This window comes from Mesoplodon mirus (genome assembly GCF_964341445.2).
Source record: "Mesoplodon mirus genome assembly, chromosome: 19".
In the NCBI taxonomy this organism is placed as follows: domain Eukaryota; kingdom Metazoa; phylum Chordata; class Mammalia; order Artiodactyla; family Ziphiidae; genus Mesoplodon; species Mesoplodon mirus.
The window spans coordinates 20,148,253-20,165,638 of NC_138995.1; the positions used below are offsets into that span (position 1 = coordinate 20,148,253).

Consider the following 17,386-nt stretch of genomic DNA (forward strand, 5'->3'; position numbering starts at 1 on the left):
CAGTTGCACTAGCTACATTTCAAGGGCTCAATAGCTGCACATGGGTTGTGGCTATCATATTGGGCAGTGACGATACAGAACATTTTCATTATTGCAGAAAGCTCTATTGGACAGCACTCTACTAGAATGTTCACTATTCATTCATAGCCCCAAACTGAAGACTACTCAGATGTCCATTAAAGTAGAATGGATAAGTTATTTGTGGTATATTGACACAATGAAATACTATACGGTGATGAGAATAAATGATCTACAATTATATACAATACTGTGGTTGAATCTCACAATGGAATGTTGAACAAAAGAAGCCAGAAACAAAAGAGAACATACTGTATGATTCCAAATGTATAAAGGTCAAAAACAGGCAAAACTAATTTATGGTGATAGAAGTCAAGACGGTGGTTGACCTGGGCATGGGGTAGTGACTGGAAGAGCACACAGTAGGTGTTCTGGGATGCAGCTTATGATGTGTTTCTTGATCTGAGTGTGGTTAGTTTGTGAAGATTCATTGAGTTGTACACTAACGATTTGTGCACCTCCCTGCATGTATGTTTTATACAGTGGTGCGCTGGCAAACCAGCTTTCCAGGAAAAAAAAAAAAAGAAAGAAAAATCCCTGATTTGTAGTGTTGGTTGCCAGTTTCCATGGTGTAAATACTCCCATCATGATGGATTTCAGGCTGGCTACCAATGATTAAACGGGTCATGAATCTCCTGAATATTTAAGTATTCACTCTTGTGAGCTGGTATCTCTACTAAACAAACAAAAAACCAACCCCAGAGAATCCCCAGAAAAGGAATTCCTCAGTTCAGTTCTCACTCCTAACTTTCACAGGTCCTCCTGGAGTCTTGGGGACCAGAGGGGAAGGACTGAGTAGGCAGGAGGGAAAGGGTTTGCTAGTCTGACTGTCCACTGCCTCCATGTTAGACTGAGGGGGGACTAGGTTCTGACAACCTTTGTCCTTTTAAAGACTAGCTTGGTAAGCCAGTCTTGGTATTACCACGCCCTCAGTATGATTGGCTTAGGGGTGGACATGTGACTAAATTCTGGCCAATAAGACATGGGGGTGGTGTGCTGGGGGACTTCTGGGAAAAGTTGCATCACTGCCTGGGTTGATGGGGGCCATCTTTTTTTTTTAAATATTTATTTATTTGGCTGTGCTGGGTCTTAGTTGAGGCAGACAGGATCTTTGTTGCTGCGTGCGGGATCTTTAGTTGTGGCATGTGAACTCTTAGTTCCTGAATGTGGGATCTAGTTCCCTGAACAGGGATTGAACCCAGATTCCCTGCATTGGGAGCGTGGAGTTTTAGCCACTGGACCACCAGGGAAGTCCCTGACGGGGGTCATCTTGCAATGCAGAAAATGTTGGTGCAAGAAGATAGAAAGAACCTGGGTCCTTAATGATGTCCATCCTTGACCACTGAAATTGAGAGCCCTAAAGCTGTTCCATCTCAGGACTTCCCTCCCTGTGCGGAAAGAATAAATGTCTTTATGGTTATAAAAAGAAAAAGTCGTGGCTTTTGTCACAGTTTTGCTTTCAAAGGAGGGCTGCTCTTTTTCTGCATCTTCACTGAGAACAGGGGAGCAGGCTCCATGTGGAAGGAGCACTTTATGTGGAGTCAGGCTGGGAGCATCAAAGTTTCAGCCACAAACACGCTGGGTGACCTGGTCCAGTCCCCAATCTGCATCTCAGTTTCTCCACCTCTGGTGTGAGGCAGTTAGGGTAGCATCCCAGGGCAAGTCCTAAAGGGTCAGCAAAGGACCTCTTACATCCAGTCTACAACGTAGGGAGAACACATTTTCTTGCATTGTCCCATTGTGTGCCTGTGATGGGATCTGGTGAAAGGCTGGCATCTGGCTGGCCCCTGATTAGAGCCTGTCAGATGAAGGTGGCCAAGCATGCCATGCTGTGTTTCAACACCAGCCTGGGGCTGGCTGGGAAGGGAGAGGGAACACGTGATCTCCCCTTGGAATGGTCTTGGTAGGACCCTGCAGGGAAGACCGAGTGAGTTCTGCAGCTCTCGTTGTGGGATGCGACAGCCAGAGGTGAAAGATAGAACAAACTCTTACTGAGCATCTATGTGCTCACCAAACTCTCAGTCACCCTGGAAACTGGGTCTCATAATCCCATTTCATAGCTGAATAAACGGAGGCTTGGATGATTTAAATACATTTGCTCCAATGGTTTTTGAACCTGCCTCTTTCAGCTCTTGCTGTTTTTTACTGTATTAGACTACATCCCCAGAGTTAGCCACATTCCTAGGGGAGACAAACATCATCCAGTGGCTGAAGGCCCTGGCAGATGGGCAGAGGAAAGCTCTGGAATGACTCTCTCTCGAGCAAGGCCTGGAGGTCACCTATGGACACGTAGTCTAGGTGGGGTCAGGTGGGAAGAGGGAGCAGCCCTTAGAAGCTGATGGTTTGGGGGCTAATGGAGGACACGGTTCTTAAATGCAGAGAGAAGCAAATAGAAGGAACTCTAGGAGGTGAAAATGTATCAAGCTCTCAGAGGGACTAGCGTGGCCAGGGCCCTGGGCTTGGGCCTGGAAGCCCTGCTTTTGAAACCTGTCTCCTCCGTCGGTAGCCCCTGGGTCCATGGGGCATGTGACTTCTCTCTTGGGGCCTCTCTCTCCTGTCCGGGAAGTGTGCAGGCCTGCACACTTCTGTGGTGACATCACAGAGGAAGACCAGCCTTTCCTAATCACCCTGGGCACAGTTCCAGGTGTAGGAGGGGTAGCCAATCTAGGGTAGCCCTTGGCAGAGAAATGGCAATGTCCTTACACATTGCTGTTTGCGGGTCAGTCCTCTCCAGTGTACTTGACTTTGGGGTGCCGTGGGTGACAACTCTGGGGGTCATGCTTTCCTTGGCAAGATTTCTAGATACAGAAACCAACCCAAGACTCAGTCTCTAGATCCTTCCCTTTTCCACGCTCCCAGGGTTGTGGCAGAATAGGCTGGAGGGGGACAAGAGGGGGGCAAAGAGGCCAGTTAGGAGGCTAGGACAGTGGTACAGGTGATGACGATGGTGTCCTTGGTCCTGGGGCTTAGAGGTGGAGGTGGCAAGATGGGGTCAGATTTGAAAGTGACACTGTTAGGATTTTCAGATTAATTGGTTTGGGGGTAGATGAGAAGGAGAGCAGTAAAGACTGAGAAAGTTTGGGGCTTGAGCACATGGAAGGATTGAGCTGCCATTTCCTGAGATGGGGAAGATGACGGGCAGCTTGGGTGGGGTCTATGAGTCAAGATGTAAGGTTTTGACATGTTCTATCTGAGATAAGCTGTAGACACCCGAGTGGACATCCGAGTGGAGATATGGGGTGGACAGTTGGATATCTGAGTCTGGAGTTCAGGGAGAGTCTGGAGCTGGAGATGTAAATTTGGGGACCGTCAGTGTACGGAAGCTGCTCAGTGCCACGTAAATTTGGGGACCGTCAGTGTACGGAAGCTGCTCAGTACCACGAGGCGGATGAGGTCACCCAGGGAGCCCGCCGCCAGGGGACGGGGAAGTGCAGAAACTCTGCCGCAAGGAGCCCTCTGCAAACGCTGGGGATGCTGCGACTGTTATGAGCACTACATTCGGCACTCAAGCTGAGGTTGGTGCCCTCTTGCCAAGGACTCTAATGTAAGATGACTGTGCATTTAAAACCGAGATTAGCTGTCAGATGCTGAGCACTCACTACAGTCAGACTCTGAGCTCAACCAGAGAACTCTGAGGAGGGGCAGCCAGGATGTCTATGGGGCTGCAGAATGGACTCTCCATTCAAGGGGTGGGGGTGAAGGAGCGGACTTGACTCTACCCTTTTCGTCCAGCTGCAGATTATCCAAAATTGAGCCCTGGAAAGACCCACCTGGGGTGTATCCCTGACCCCCGCCATTTTCCAGCTGTGTCACCTAGACTAGCTTCTTCACGTCCTTGAGCTTCAGTTTCCTCAGGCCTGAAATGGCCACACTGACCCCTCCTGTGCAGAGTCGCTTCTAGGAAGCAAGAAGGTCACATAAAGAAATGATCGTAAGGCCTTGTAAGCCCTTTACCTGTGATACCTCATTTGATCCTCAGAGCAACCCTCTTGAGGTGGACAGTCCTTTCAACTTCCATTTTACAGATGAGGAAACTGAGGCTCAGAGAGACATGGCTAGCCGAAGTCACCCCTTGTATTCCCTTGCCCACTCCAAAATCAGACCTCAGCAAGGAATGGACAGAGGTTTCATTTCACAGGCTAATAATTATTGGGCAGTGCCTGCACGTGTTCAGAGGGAGTCTGAGGTTGCATTCAGGCTCAGTAGGAAAGAGCACTGCAGTTGATTAGCAATGTCTGCTCTGGGCAGAGAAGTGGTAAATTGCAGAGTGTGCCCCATCATTTGCCCTCCTAGCTTTCAAGTCCTTCCTTCTGTTGACAGCAAAGTCTCTGCAGAGGTAACAGTTACAATGAGCAGAGCAGAAAACAGGAGTGTCCGGTCCAAACCCCGGATTCATCTCCAAAGTCCCCATCTCTCCTCATTTCCCTCATTCTGTTACCAAAGACTTGGGTCATATTAAGCTGTGTAGAGAGAGGGTGGTCAAAAGACAAGACTTTTAAGTTTCTTGAGCATCTTCTCAGTGCCTGGCACCAAGCTAGATGTTCCTTGTGGTACACCACATCTGGGCATCAAACCAAAAGGCTATTATGACTATTTCCATTTTAAAGATGAGCAAATTGAGGTTTCTAGACGTTGAGTAGCTTGCTCCAGATCACACAGCTGTTAGTGTCAGTGCCATGTTGCACTCGAACTCAGGCACTGTCTATCACGTCACACCAACTCTGAGGGAGAGTCAAGCCCATCCAGAGACTTTTTCAGGCTGTGATTCCTTCCAGCCCTGTGGGCAGCCTGTGAGCTTAGCAGAGACAAGCCCCACCTGATTTCTCTGTGGCTCTCTTTCCTGCTTGGCTACAGGCTCAGTCTCCCCTGTGGCCCCAAAGCCCCTCCTCCCCCAGACCCATCTGTTGAGGCCACCTCCACCTCACAGGGAGCTCTGTGGAGCTGCCATGTGCTGGTGGCGAAGAAGAGGTTGTGAAGCATCTGTTCTTGGAGCCTGGGTCCTGGGGGAATCCTGGGCTGCCCTGCCCAGCTGGGACCAGATGGAGGAGGCTCCTCCGCCTCCAGCCTCTCTGAGGAGCCAGGCTGGTCCCCCTCCTCCTCACTCAGTGCTTAGGGCTGGAAATGGCTCACAGGCCTGCACTTGCAGGGAGACGACCTGACTTCCCTCCTGCAGCCTTGTGGCCAAAACCCTCAGGGCTTCCCCTCCCCTGTTCTTGCCGCCTCTCCCTGCCTTAGTCTTTTCATCTGCTCGACTGGGCGGAGGGCACGGAGGTCTGCTGGGGCTGTCTCTGCGAGGGGCCGAGATGAGCTGAGATGCTTGGAAGATAAGATGGGGCCGGGGATGTGGTAGGGCCTGGGAGGAGTGGGCCCGGCCTGGCCTGCTTCATGGCTGCCCAGCTCCTGAGAGGCCAGTGGATGGTCCCACGTCACCCAGTGTCTGAATCTGTGGGTACTGGGCAGACGCCTGCCCATCGCCCTACTCCTCCCTGCCCTGGATCCACGTTCCCTGCTGACTCTCCTTGACCTCCTGAACTCTCACTCCTAGGAGATTGGTCTTGCTTGGGAAACTCTAGGGCTTGTTTTTCCTTCTAGGGACTTTCCCTTCGGCCCTTCTCAATCGGCAGGGTGTAGGGGTGTGGAAACCTAAACAGGAACAAGCTGTGATTCCTATCCTGCGTTTTCCAGGTTTTAATGGTCTTTGGCATCTTTGCATGTACTGAGCAAGATAATTTTGTGAGCTAAGAAGGTTCAAGGATTCCCTGTTAGGTGTCTAAATTCACAGAGCGGGAAAGGAGGTGCTAAACAGAAGAGGGTGTGTGTCCATGGCAGGGCCCTCCTGGGGCTTCCGGCTTCATCCCTCATTGCTCCGGGTCAGGTGTATGTGGATGTCTGGGGCTCTTGTGGTTCTGCATCCCTTCCAGAACCTGTGTGAAGGCCTCTGGTCTGCGAGCCCAGGAGGCCGCCCATAAGACATCTGCTTCACCTCGATTTGCTCACTTGTCTGGTTGTTCCATAAACATCTACTGAGGCAGCAATTTCAAGGTTGGGTCTGAGGAGGGCCCCGGATGGGGGGGAAGTCAGAAGGGAGATCTGTTGACCCAGTTCGGAAACCCCGGGGTCTCCTTGGGCAGTTGGCAATGATGGGTGTGTTGGAGGAGAATTGACGGTCATTCCCAGATTTCTGGCCTGAAGAACTGAGTGGTGGTGATGGTGGTGGTGATGGTGGTATCCTAAACCAAGACAGCAAAATCAAGCAAGCCAGCATGGAGGGGAAGACAAGGAGTTCGGTTTGGGACAGGCTGTATTGGAGCAGTGGAGACGGGGGCTGCCCAGGGGAGCCAGGCAGCAGAAGGCAGAAGGAATCAGAAGCTCAGGCAGAACTGGGGTGGGAGAGAGCCGGGAAGCTGCCGGCCTAGACGGCTGCAGTTGAGAGCAGAGTGAGGATGAAAGGGTCTGGAGTGTTTGGGGCGAGAAGGCCAGCAGGATTGGAGTCTTGGGGGACCCAGCATCTCAGGGCAGGTGCAGGAAGAATCCACCCACCTCCAGTACCAAAGGAGACCAGGAATGGATGGTCAGAGCCCAGGGAGCCAGAGGGGCTGGAGGAGAACCTGAGGGCTCAGAGTCAGGAACCCAGTGGAGGAGTTACGTAGAAGACTGATGTGACCAACAGCGTCAGATGCAGCTGAGAACTGGAAACTCTGGGATGCACTTAGCGACACAGATTCTGATGCGGTGTTGGTGTGGGGTTGCAGGAGCTAGATTGAAGCAGACTAAGGGTGCTGAAAGGGGTGCTGTGAGCACTTCTTAGACAAGTGCAGAGAAAAGGTAACGAGTCTGATTGGACAACGTGAGGAGAAGAATCCAGCAGAGAAGGGGAGAGATGATGGAGGAAGGGTAGGCCTGGACAACCCCATGGGACCCAGCCTGCCATTGCCTGGGACACCTTTCTCCAATTGAAATCTGAACAGACCCCAACCTGTAGATGTTAGCAGAGCTGCTCTGGCTGAAGCAATGGGTGGTGGGGCTCCTGGGTTCTGCCTGCCTGGGCTCCCCTCACCCTCCAAGGAGCCTCACAGTTGCCCTGAGCTCCTGGAGCCCACTGGCCTCAGTCCCCTTCATTTTAAAGATGAGGACGGGCTGGCCAGAGCCACAGAGAGAATCTGGTGGCAGAGTCAGGAGCTTCAGCTTCTCCCCCTCCAGCGCCTCATCCACAGTGTCTGACTATGCATTTATTTATTCAACAAACATTGAGTGCCTACTGCATGCTAGGCGCTGGGCCTGTCAGCGTGAGGTGGGGCGGTGAGGGGAGAGGGGAATTCAGAGACGTGCAGGAACTGCTTCTGACCAGCCCAGAATACCCATGACCACACCCTGGAGTCCTCAGGAGCTGGATGCACAAAGCCCTGTCCTGGGGTGTCGGCCCCTATTAGTGCAGACGGGCGGGGCTCCGAAGGGCCTGGCTTGAGCCCAGAAGGTTCTGGAAAGCCCTCCGCACTCAGCAGCCCCAGCCTCCTCCACTGCCGGCTGCTCCCAGGAGTGAGGGCACAGCCACCCTGACCCTCTGTGGGGCAGGTGTCCCTGGGCTCCGACCTGCTCCCCCGTGGCAGCCTTCCCACCTGGCCTTGCGCTGGGGCTTTGACACCTGATGATGCCACAACCATAGTGACAACTGTAACAATAATTCGTTGAGCTTGTCCTGTCTATCAGAAAGCTTACCACTCTCGACCTATACCCTCCTCGGTACCCACGGCAGCCGGCAGCCAGCCTGGGCTCCCCCGCCCCCTGAACACCACTCTTTGCACAGTGAACCCATTGCCACCTTGCCCTCTCCGGCCCACCTGGTGATGATCGCTCCCAGATGGGAGGGGCCAGCTCTCCCCACCCCGGCTACAGCAGCCCTTTGATGTGCAAACAATTGACAGTTGGGATTTCGACTATATGCAAGAGAGGCCACCAACCCCATGATTCGGGACATGTAACCAGTGGCACAAATTTGAACAGACACTGGTGAGCGGGCCGAAGGGAGATGACAAGTAGAGGGAGGCTAAGGTGGGGGCCCTGAATTCACACAGACTCACAGTCCCACCTCACCATGGAGAGGGGATGGGGAGGTTATGCACGTCCTCCCAAACTGCAGCAAATGATGGTGGCTTGAGGGCGTTCAGGGGACATCATGAGAGGAAGCAGGTGGCTGCCAGGGGGAGAGGTGAAGGCCACTCTGGGGTAAGGGTGGCAGCATGAGTTGGTGAAGGCGGGGCTGATGATGACTAGGGGAGTGAGCCCCAGGGGCTGCAACCTTGAGCCCCAGGGTACTCCTGATCGTGTCCATCGTCTAGACGCGTGGGCATCAGGGAGCCATGAGAAGGATGTTACGGGCAAAATCATCTGTGGCTTCATTAGATGGAAATGAATTAGTAAATGAGGGGCTGCATGGTGGGGCTACTCCGGGAAGGGTTTTCTAGGACACTGAACTCCAAGGAGTGTGTTCTGTGGCGCACCCATCCCGCGAGACATTCCTTGTGGTCAACTAGATTTGGGAAGATCACTGGGCTTTCTCTTTCCTATAGAGCCTCACAACACAGCACCATATTAAAGGCTCTGAAAAGTCCAGCAAAACCTACTTGACTTGTCTCACTCAGCATTTCCCACACTCACTTGACCATGGAATTAAAAAAATAGTAACCCCATTAATATCCCTTGGAGGAACCCTGAACCACACTTTGGGAAGTACTCATACAGAGGGATTCGCAAAGTGACATGTCTCTTGCAGATGTCAGGAGTCTTCTGTGTTGCCCTCCCCCGATCCGTCATATCACATCACACCCTGATCAGAGCCCTGGAGCTCTCTGGCCAAACATCCTAGAGACATTCTCCACAGTCCTGACTCTGCCCTCACCTGGCCCTAGTCCATGGGAAGATGTGGGGAGGAGACTTACAGGGGCAGGGGCGTTTGAAGGACATGTAATCCTTGGAGCAGAACAGCGGAGCCAGCCTGCCCACGTGCACAGCTCTGACTTCTCGCAGGGAAGGACCCTCCGCTCACCTGCAGAGACACAAACAGGCAGGTGATGGGGACGCCAGTACAACACCTACTGACTCTGCAGGGCGCTCGTGTACCCTGGGCTGTCAACCTCTGGGGAGAGGATGGTGACTCTGAGAGCATGGGCCTAGTCTGGGTGGGGGCCTGGAGGGCTCTGGGCTGCAGAATATGGGGGTTCTGGGCAGGGGTGGCACAAATGTGTGCTGGGTTCTCAGTGGTCAGTGGAAGGGGGGAATCTCTCTCCTCGGTGGACCCTTGAGAATCTTGTAACTGTCAGGGCTGGAAAGACCCTTAAAGATCAGTTCAATGTCCTCATTTCACAGAAGGGGAAACTGAGAACTGGAGAGGGTGAGGGACTAGTTTAAGGTCCCACAGCTGGCTTTGGAAGGGAATTCATAGATGCCTAGCTCAGACCTTATCATCATCATCATCATCATCATCATCATCATCACAACAGTTTTAAGAGGAAGATGCTCTGCTCTTTTCATTCTCGTTTTATAAATAAGGCAGTTGAGGCTCAGAGAGGTTATGAAACTTTCCAGGGTCACACAGCTGCTAATTACAGGCTGGGACTAGAACCCAGGTCTGTTTGACTCCAAAGCCCACACTGTCAGCCAGCACACTCCCTTAAAAGGCACCTAATATATTACATTACCAATTCAGAAATAGGGACCTAGAGAATGAAACTGTCTCTTCCCCAATTCCCCCTGTACCCCCAAGTGAACATCCAGGTGTCAGGATGTCTGTGCAGCAAAGGACTGCCAGGTCACTCTAACACCCATTTGCAATGGAGGAGACATTTTCAGAAAGTAATCCATCTTCCCATGCTGCTGGAGATCTGAACTGATTCAGTCTCTCCTGGCATGTCCCCAGGTGACAGGAGGCTATGGGAAGATTAAGGAGTTATAGTTCTTATTTCTAGGGAGTGCGGTCACTTCACGTGCAGAAACCAAACTGCACCTTTGGTTGGATGTGGAGCCGAGCAGGTACTTGAAGGGGAAGTTGTCAGTCACAAGCCAATGGGAAAAGAGCCTGGTCCCTCTAGGTCCCAGGGGGCATTCGGCTTCCCTGATCCTGGGGATGATATCATTGTGGACAGAACTCTTCTGTAAGAGGCGGGTCCAGAGGTCCCACCCTTTTCTCCTCCAGGGATCCCTTTTATCATATATTTTTTTTCTCCAAATGGGTCCCCTGTTTTGACGGGGCCAATTGGCCAAACTACACTAATAACTGATTATTCTATTTAATAAACAAATCAAACACCTATCTTTGGAGAGCCTGAGCTCAGAAGTCCAATTCCTGAGTGCTAATATCAACTCTGCCACTTTCTGGCAGTGTGACTTTGGACAAAGCACTTCACCTCTCTGAGGTGCAGTGTCTTCCTGGGGAAAGCAGGGTAAGAACACTTAACCTGCCGTGAGGATGGGGGTTATGTATGGAAAGCCCAAGGCAGGAGGTGTGTGGCTGCAAAATGTTCATTCTGCTGCCTGAGGGGGGTCGGACGGAGGGGGCCATGACTGCTGCTGACCTGGGAATCCCTCTTCAGGTGGCTTCTTCCAGCTCAGCCTGTCCTGGTGTGAACCCCAGGCTGGCCTGACACCCACTCCCAGTCCCCATAGAAACCCAGTCAAGAGTTCCGATGGGGTAAGTGAAGGTAGGATGTGATCTCAGGCCTGGTAGAACCGGCGTGGCACGCTGCTTGGGGAACTGTGATTTCACACCAGAAAACTCACAGAGCATCTCAGGGCCTGGGATCTGTGCTTTCTAAAAATACATGTGTGTACATGTGTCTGTGTTCATTTCTGCGGGTGTGCTGGTGTGCACTGTGGCTGCATGTGAGCCTGGAGGAGGATGTAAGTGGGCTGACAGGTCATCTCTTGCGCTGCTTCCAGAGAGGTCTTTCTTAAAGGCAAAATGGATTATGTCACTTGCTGAAAAGTCTTCCACAGCCTCCCGTGCCCTCAGGAAAATGTCCTGGCTTCCATGCCAACCTCCACAGTTCCAGGGCTGTTTCCCTCTCTAGTGAGTTGGCATAGTGTGGGCGCTTAGTAAATGCACGCTGAATGTACACTTACTGTAAGGCTATCCTGGTGGCACCTGATGCCATGGAGGGTGCTGACCAGCTCCAATACTTCAAGCAGTTGTCCCCAAGGTCCTGCGTCTCCTAGAGGCTCCCTGTACCCCCTTTCCTCCCACTGGGCCTTGTGACACTGAGACGAAGGCTGGGGTTTTGTAGGGTGTGGGGAGGTGGGAGATGACCTCCCAGGGCAGGGGGCACCAAAAACCCTTGCGTTACGTATCGTTTTCCATGGTCAATTTGGGTGTTTGGTGGACAGCGTGTTAGGTTCCCAGGTGGCCAGGAGGCTGGCAAGGGGCCGGCAGGTTTGGCCATGGGTCAGGTAGACATTTCCGTATGTGGAGATGTTGTGGGCACGCCGGCTTTCAGGGTGGCTCACGTTCACCAGACACCTGCATGTGCCAGTTAAGATCACCAAAATCACTGCAACAGGTTCCCCGAAGTGGGTAACAGTTTCATTGTGCAAATGAGAAAACTCATAGACTCCGTAACATAACCCACCCGAAGTCACCCAGAGAGAAGAGGTGGAGGAAGAGCAATGCAGGGAGGGAATCTGTCACCACCACCCCCCGCCAGTGCCCCTTGGTTACTGCAGGGCCACCCCACAGAGATCTGACACCAGGTCACGTCTCCCCCCATGCCCGCCTCACTCAGCACCCAGCATCTGAGGCGAGGCGTGTCCCTGCCTGTGACTCATCTCCGACTGGATTGTCTGGCTGGAAACTGGAGGGCGGGCCGGCGGGCTGCGGTATTCCAGGTTCTGAAGTGGCTGAATGGTGGGCGGCGAGTCCACGTCACTCCCACTTTGCTTCACGTCCCTGCTCCCGGAATACCTCCTTTCTGTAGCCACTGCGACACTCTGATCTCGATCAATGAGCCTGTGGTTAGTGGACTGGAGCCGTATCCCTGGCGGAGGCGGCCAGGTAACAGCGGGGACAGGACGGTCAGCGCATGCGCGGCAGAGGCACCCGGACTGGAGGGTTGAGCTTCACCGGGGTCCACGGCAGACGGGGCAGGGCCGCGCAGGGGCTGGCCTCTGGGATGGGCCACGTCTGTGCAGCGCCTGCTCAGCCCATTGGATCTCAAAACAAATCCCCATTTTACAGCTGACACAGAAAGGAGTCTCAGAAATGAGGGAGGCGAGTCTTTAAGTCTGGGACGCAGCTGATGGTCTCCCTAATGGAGAAAAACATTCCTTGGCAAGTGCGGGTAGATGTCATTACAGGCATACCTCGGAGATATTGCGGTTTGGTGGTCGCGAGTCTCCAGACCACCGCAATACAGCGAGTCACACGATTTTTTTTGGTGTCCCAGTGCATATCAAAGTTAGGTTCACCCTATACTGTAGTCTGTTAGGTTTGCAGTAGACATTTATTTAAAAAACAATGTACATACCTTAATTTAAAAATACTTTATTGGGACTTCCCTGGCGGCCCAGTTAAGACTCCCTGTTCCCAATGCAGGGGGCTCGGGTTCGAACCCTGGTCGAGGAACTAAGATCCCGCATGCCGCATGGTGTGGCCAAAAAAAAAAAAGAAAAAAAACTTTATTGCTAAAAAACGCTAACCATCATCTGAGCCTTCAGTGAGTGGTAATCTTTTTGTGACAGTAACATCAAAAATCACTGGTCACAGATCATCACAGCAAATACAGCAGCAATGCGAAAGTTTGAAATGTTGTGAGAATCACCCAAATGTAACAGAAGGGACATGAAGTGGGCACATGCAGTTGGAAAAATGGCATGGATAAGACTTGCTTGACGCAAGGTTGCTCCAAAACTTCAGTTGGTAAAAACAAGCAATATCTATGAAGAGCAATAAAACGAGGTATGCCTGTAAACGTTTGTCATGTGATTAAATGAAGAAGCAAATGAACTCAGGAGTGGAGGAGAAAAAGAGTGAGAGGACAGTGGCAGAGAGGCTGGCAGAGGACACGGAGGTTTGCAGACAAGTAACTTGGTCCTGATGTTAGAAAAGGGATCCAAGTATGTGGCAGCCTCTGCAGCAAGGAGGCCTTCTGTCCCCATGCAACATCTGGCCACATGTGTGCTACACTGGGTTGGTCAGGAAATGCGTGGAGGTTACTGGGTCTTCAGGTTGCCTTGATTTACCTGGAGTAGTCCTCTATTGGATCAGCTGCCTTCCCCGCTGCCACCAAGGCCCAACTTCTAAGACTTGATATACTGACTAACTACATAAACCGGTCCACTTGCAAATCAGCAAATAGGTCCTGACCAAGGGTGTAGAGAAGCCTGATTCAGGGCCCAGAAAACACCAAAGAGGGCATAGAAAAGTATTATTACAGCGGTGAAACATGGGATGTGACCCCAGTGTCCAATAAGAGAGGAGAGGCTGAGAAAATTTTGGCATACACTTATAATGGAATATTGTATAGCCGTGGAATCATGTTTTTAAAGAAATTTTAATACCATAAAAGACTTTGAGTATACTGTTAAGAGGGGGGAAAACCCCACCAGGTAAGCAGGTTCTAGAACTCTGCCTACAATATGATCCTTATTTTGTAAGGAAAAAAAAAAGAGAAAATATTCACACATAGAAAAAGATTAAAAGGAAATAGACTAAAATATCCACAGTCACGTACTCTCTGGGCAGTGGTGGGATTGAGGAGGCTTTTTATGTTCTTTTATTTTTTAAAAATGATTTTCCAAATTTTCTTCAATGAACATGTATTACTTTTATAATCTGAAAAATCATTAAAATGAAGAATTGAAAACACCTTTTATGCTAACAAAATAAAGAATAATTAAATGAATAAATCAGTGATAGTTAACTCATTGGAAGTTTTAAACGCTAATTTAATTGCCTTTGAACATGCCATTTTTTATTGCCAAAATTTAAAAAAGTTAACTTGTCTTTGAACTTACTGATAAGGAGCTTTATTCACATGTTAGGAAAATAATCTCCACTGGTTTTAACCTTCATCACATTTTCCCTGGCGCTTGAGCAGGTCGTATTTGCCAGATTTTTGAGAAAATAGTTTCTGCCATGAACCTTAAGGTTTATCTTCAGGCAAGCTATACACTTGGCAATAATAATAACAATAATAGACCTTATGTTTGGGAAACACTTTATAATTTGCAAAGCATACGAAGTGCTGGTTATTGTTCTAGTCTCCGGGGATATGAGAGTGAGCAAAATGGTTAAAAGTCCCTGCCTTTGGGGAGTTTACATTATATTGATGAGGGCAGACAATAAACAAATGAATAAGATATATAAATGTTGGGGGTGATAAGCGCTATGGAGAAAAATGGAGAGAAGAGAGATAGGGAGTAAATGCGGGGGGAGCTGCTCTTTTAAATCAGTTTGATAGTGTTTGAATAGAAAAAAAATGAAGATGTCTCTAAAGATTCTATAGCCCATGGGCAATTAACACATAGAGATACAATGATTGAAGATATCCATTGAGGAAGCATTCCATTAACTAATTACATATCGTCTAAGATACAATATGCTAATTATCAATTTTACAAACTCATAAAATTATGATGAGTCATAGTGATGTTTTAAGTTTTCTATACTTAGCAAAGTTAGTCCTTAACCTTTCTAAGCCTCAGTGTTCTCATCTATAAAATAGGGACAATTATAGTACTTAGATCAGAGGGCTGTCCTCAGACTCCAGAGAGAAAATACTTATGCTTGGGAAAGAGCATGCATTCAGTGCATGCTCATAATGCAGACATAGCAAGGCCATTGCGAGGGGTCCATTCGTCACTGCCACGTGTTTCCTGTATATTGTTTCTCCAGTCCTCGCAACTATACTGGGAGGTGTAGGCTATTTGTTCCCCTTTTCAAGAGGAAATTGAGGCTCTGAAAGGTAAATCTCCTGCCAGAATCACAAGCCATAAACCCAGGTAGTCCAGCTCCAAGAAGCTGTGTACTTTGTGCCAGGGCGATTCAGAAGCCCTCCTGGCTTCAGTTTCTCCCTTTAGGAGACTGAGAGCTGGCTGCCACCTTCTCGTCCCTTACCCTGTGCTGTGAGCACTTCCAGGGCAAAGACTTCAGGTAACAGGCGTCTGAGTGTGTCTAACTGATTATTCCCCAAGACTGAAGGAGGTGCCCGTATCCCCATCACGTTGCTGCCTGGCTGTACTCCACTATGTGAACCAGGTGACACAAACCTCCTAAATTAGTTTCTGATTAACTCCTTTGGGAAGAAGAGGTGAGGATTATGGAAGATGCTGGGATGTGAAACCCTGGTGGGTGAATGGGGGAGGGGTGGGAGTAGGCTACAGAGGAAGAGGATGACAGAGGGGGTTTTTGTGTAGAAACAGCCCCCAGGAGGCAGCCCATTCTGCCTGTCTCACTAGGTCCCCACCAGGCAGCATGTGGACAGACACCCCCCCATCGCCCCCATTCTCATAGCTGGGGCACAGGTGAGCAGGACTAACACGGGTGTCCACAAGCTGGACACTTGTTTTCTTCCCAACAATGCTCCTGGTTACCTACACCCTCCATGCCACCCCAAGGATTCCAGCATCCTCTCCCAGGCCTTGGGCCTCATTGGTTCTGCTCTGGGTCTGAAGCCTCAGCTGCACAGACTGGGCAGATCTCTTCCTGGGGCCCTTCCAGCTCTGAACTTCTAACCTCTCAGTCAGCCACGGGCTCCATTTCCTCCCCAAGGGTTACCATTTTTGGTGCCTCGTGGCTCAGTCGCCTGGATGAACACACCACGGTCGGCGCAGGTTCAGGGTTGGGACCCCTCAGACTTCCCGCTGTCTCCTTGCCCTGGTGACTGCTCCCCCTGCTGCTCTTCACTGCCTGTCTGAACTGTCACCACTGGAACATCCAAGCCACCTGACTGTCTGATTGCTCCTCAGGGAAAGCAGTCCTCCCCAGGCCCCGGAGAGGAGGGAGGTGTGAATTCCCTCGCACAGAGTGTGAGCAGCGGACATCAGTCAAGGGCAGAAGAAAAGAGCTGATCAGATGCGGTCTTTCCCAACCTGGATGGAGATGACAGGTAGGGAGGGGAGCACCGCTGGGAGGCAGAACGCCCAGGGAGGAGGGAACAGCTGAGAAAGGGCAGGCCCTAAAGAGGGGGTTTTGCACTGCAGTTAGATGTCAACAAGCCCTTGGGGGATTCAAAGGCCTCCTTGGAGGGGGACTTGGGGGGTTGGGAGGGGGTCGTGTCGCCACCACCTCAGGGCAACTCGCTCTGCCTCAGCATCCACTGGTGAACGACACCTGTAGTCAACCTGAACTGAGTGATGGCTGAGTGCCAAGCACCATGCTAGGCCCCCTACAAGCATCACCTCACTGAATCCTCCCAACCCACCTTCCCCATGTTTCAGATGGGGAAACTGAGGCTCAGAGAGGTTAAGTATCTTGCCTAACATCACACGGCTAGGAAGTCAGCCAAGCCCACCCTCTGGTTCCAAAGCCCTCAAACACTCTGCTCACGACAGAATCCTACCTACTTGTCAGCGGAGGCAATTGAGGCACAGGGAGGTGAAGCCACTTGTTCCAGTGGAGCAGTCAGGATGTTTGAGGAGAGTCAGGAGGGGCTTGCTTAAGGCGGGTGCCCGTGGACTGTGTGAATCAAGACCAAGGACCAAGCTCCTGGAGCCCCCGCCACTCACACCTGTCACTGGTGCCCTCCCCTTCCCAGCCTGGGCCTGGCCATCTCCGCTGGCACGGCGCGTGGGATCAGGAGGGCAGCCCTGGGTCCTCCGCGTGCCAGCCTCAGGACCGCCGGGCCGATGGGGAGAGGGGGAGGGTCGTGCGAGTCTGCCGTGGGTCTGGTGGGCACTACCCAACTTCCGAGAGCGATTAGGGAGAGGCGGCTGTACCGCTTGGCGCTGCGCAGCCAGCCAGAGCAGCCGCCTCGGACTCAGCCTCGAGTCCCGCTTACCGCGCCAGGGAAAGTCGGCCCCGGAGCTGGAGAAGGTGCGGCGGGGACACCACCTCTCCCACCGATGGTGCTGAGATAGGCCAGCTTGGTAGGCATCGAAGCGGGGTCATGGCCCTGGTGGCCCGCCCGTCGGAGGGTCAAACTTCCCGGCTCGAGGGTCGGGGGTGGGTTCTAGCTTCAAACTCCACAAAGCCCGGAGCCCCTTTCCTCTTCTACCCCGACCAAAAGTGCGTCCTAGTTTACCCTTCTTGGGTGGGTTGTTCAGGGGTCCGCGAAACCGAGGGCGCGGGGTCGTGAAGACTGTCTTATGTTCCCTCTATGGG

General features: G+C 51.5%; 1 protein-coding gene across 1 annotated transcript in view; it reads right to left on the reverse strand.

The window, feature by feature from the left end:
- Positions 1 to 17,159, reverse strand: part of BEAN1 (brain expressed associated with NEDD4 1) — a gene marked incomplete at both ends in the record, with an annotated part of 37,948 nt that extends 20,789 nt beyond the window's left edge. The window contains 2 exons of the mRNA XM_082606639.1: positions 11,853 to 12,101; positions 17,126 to 17,159. Of these exons, the coding sequence (XP_082462765.1) occupies positions 11,853 to 12,101; positions 17,126 to 17,159 (283 nt within the window). The remainder of the gene's footprint in view (positions 1 to 11,852; positions 12,102 to 17,125) is intronic.
- Positions 17,160 to 17,386: the final 227 nt, after the last annotated feature.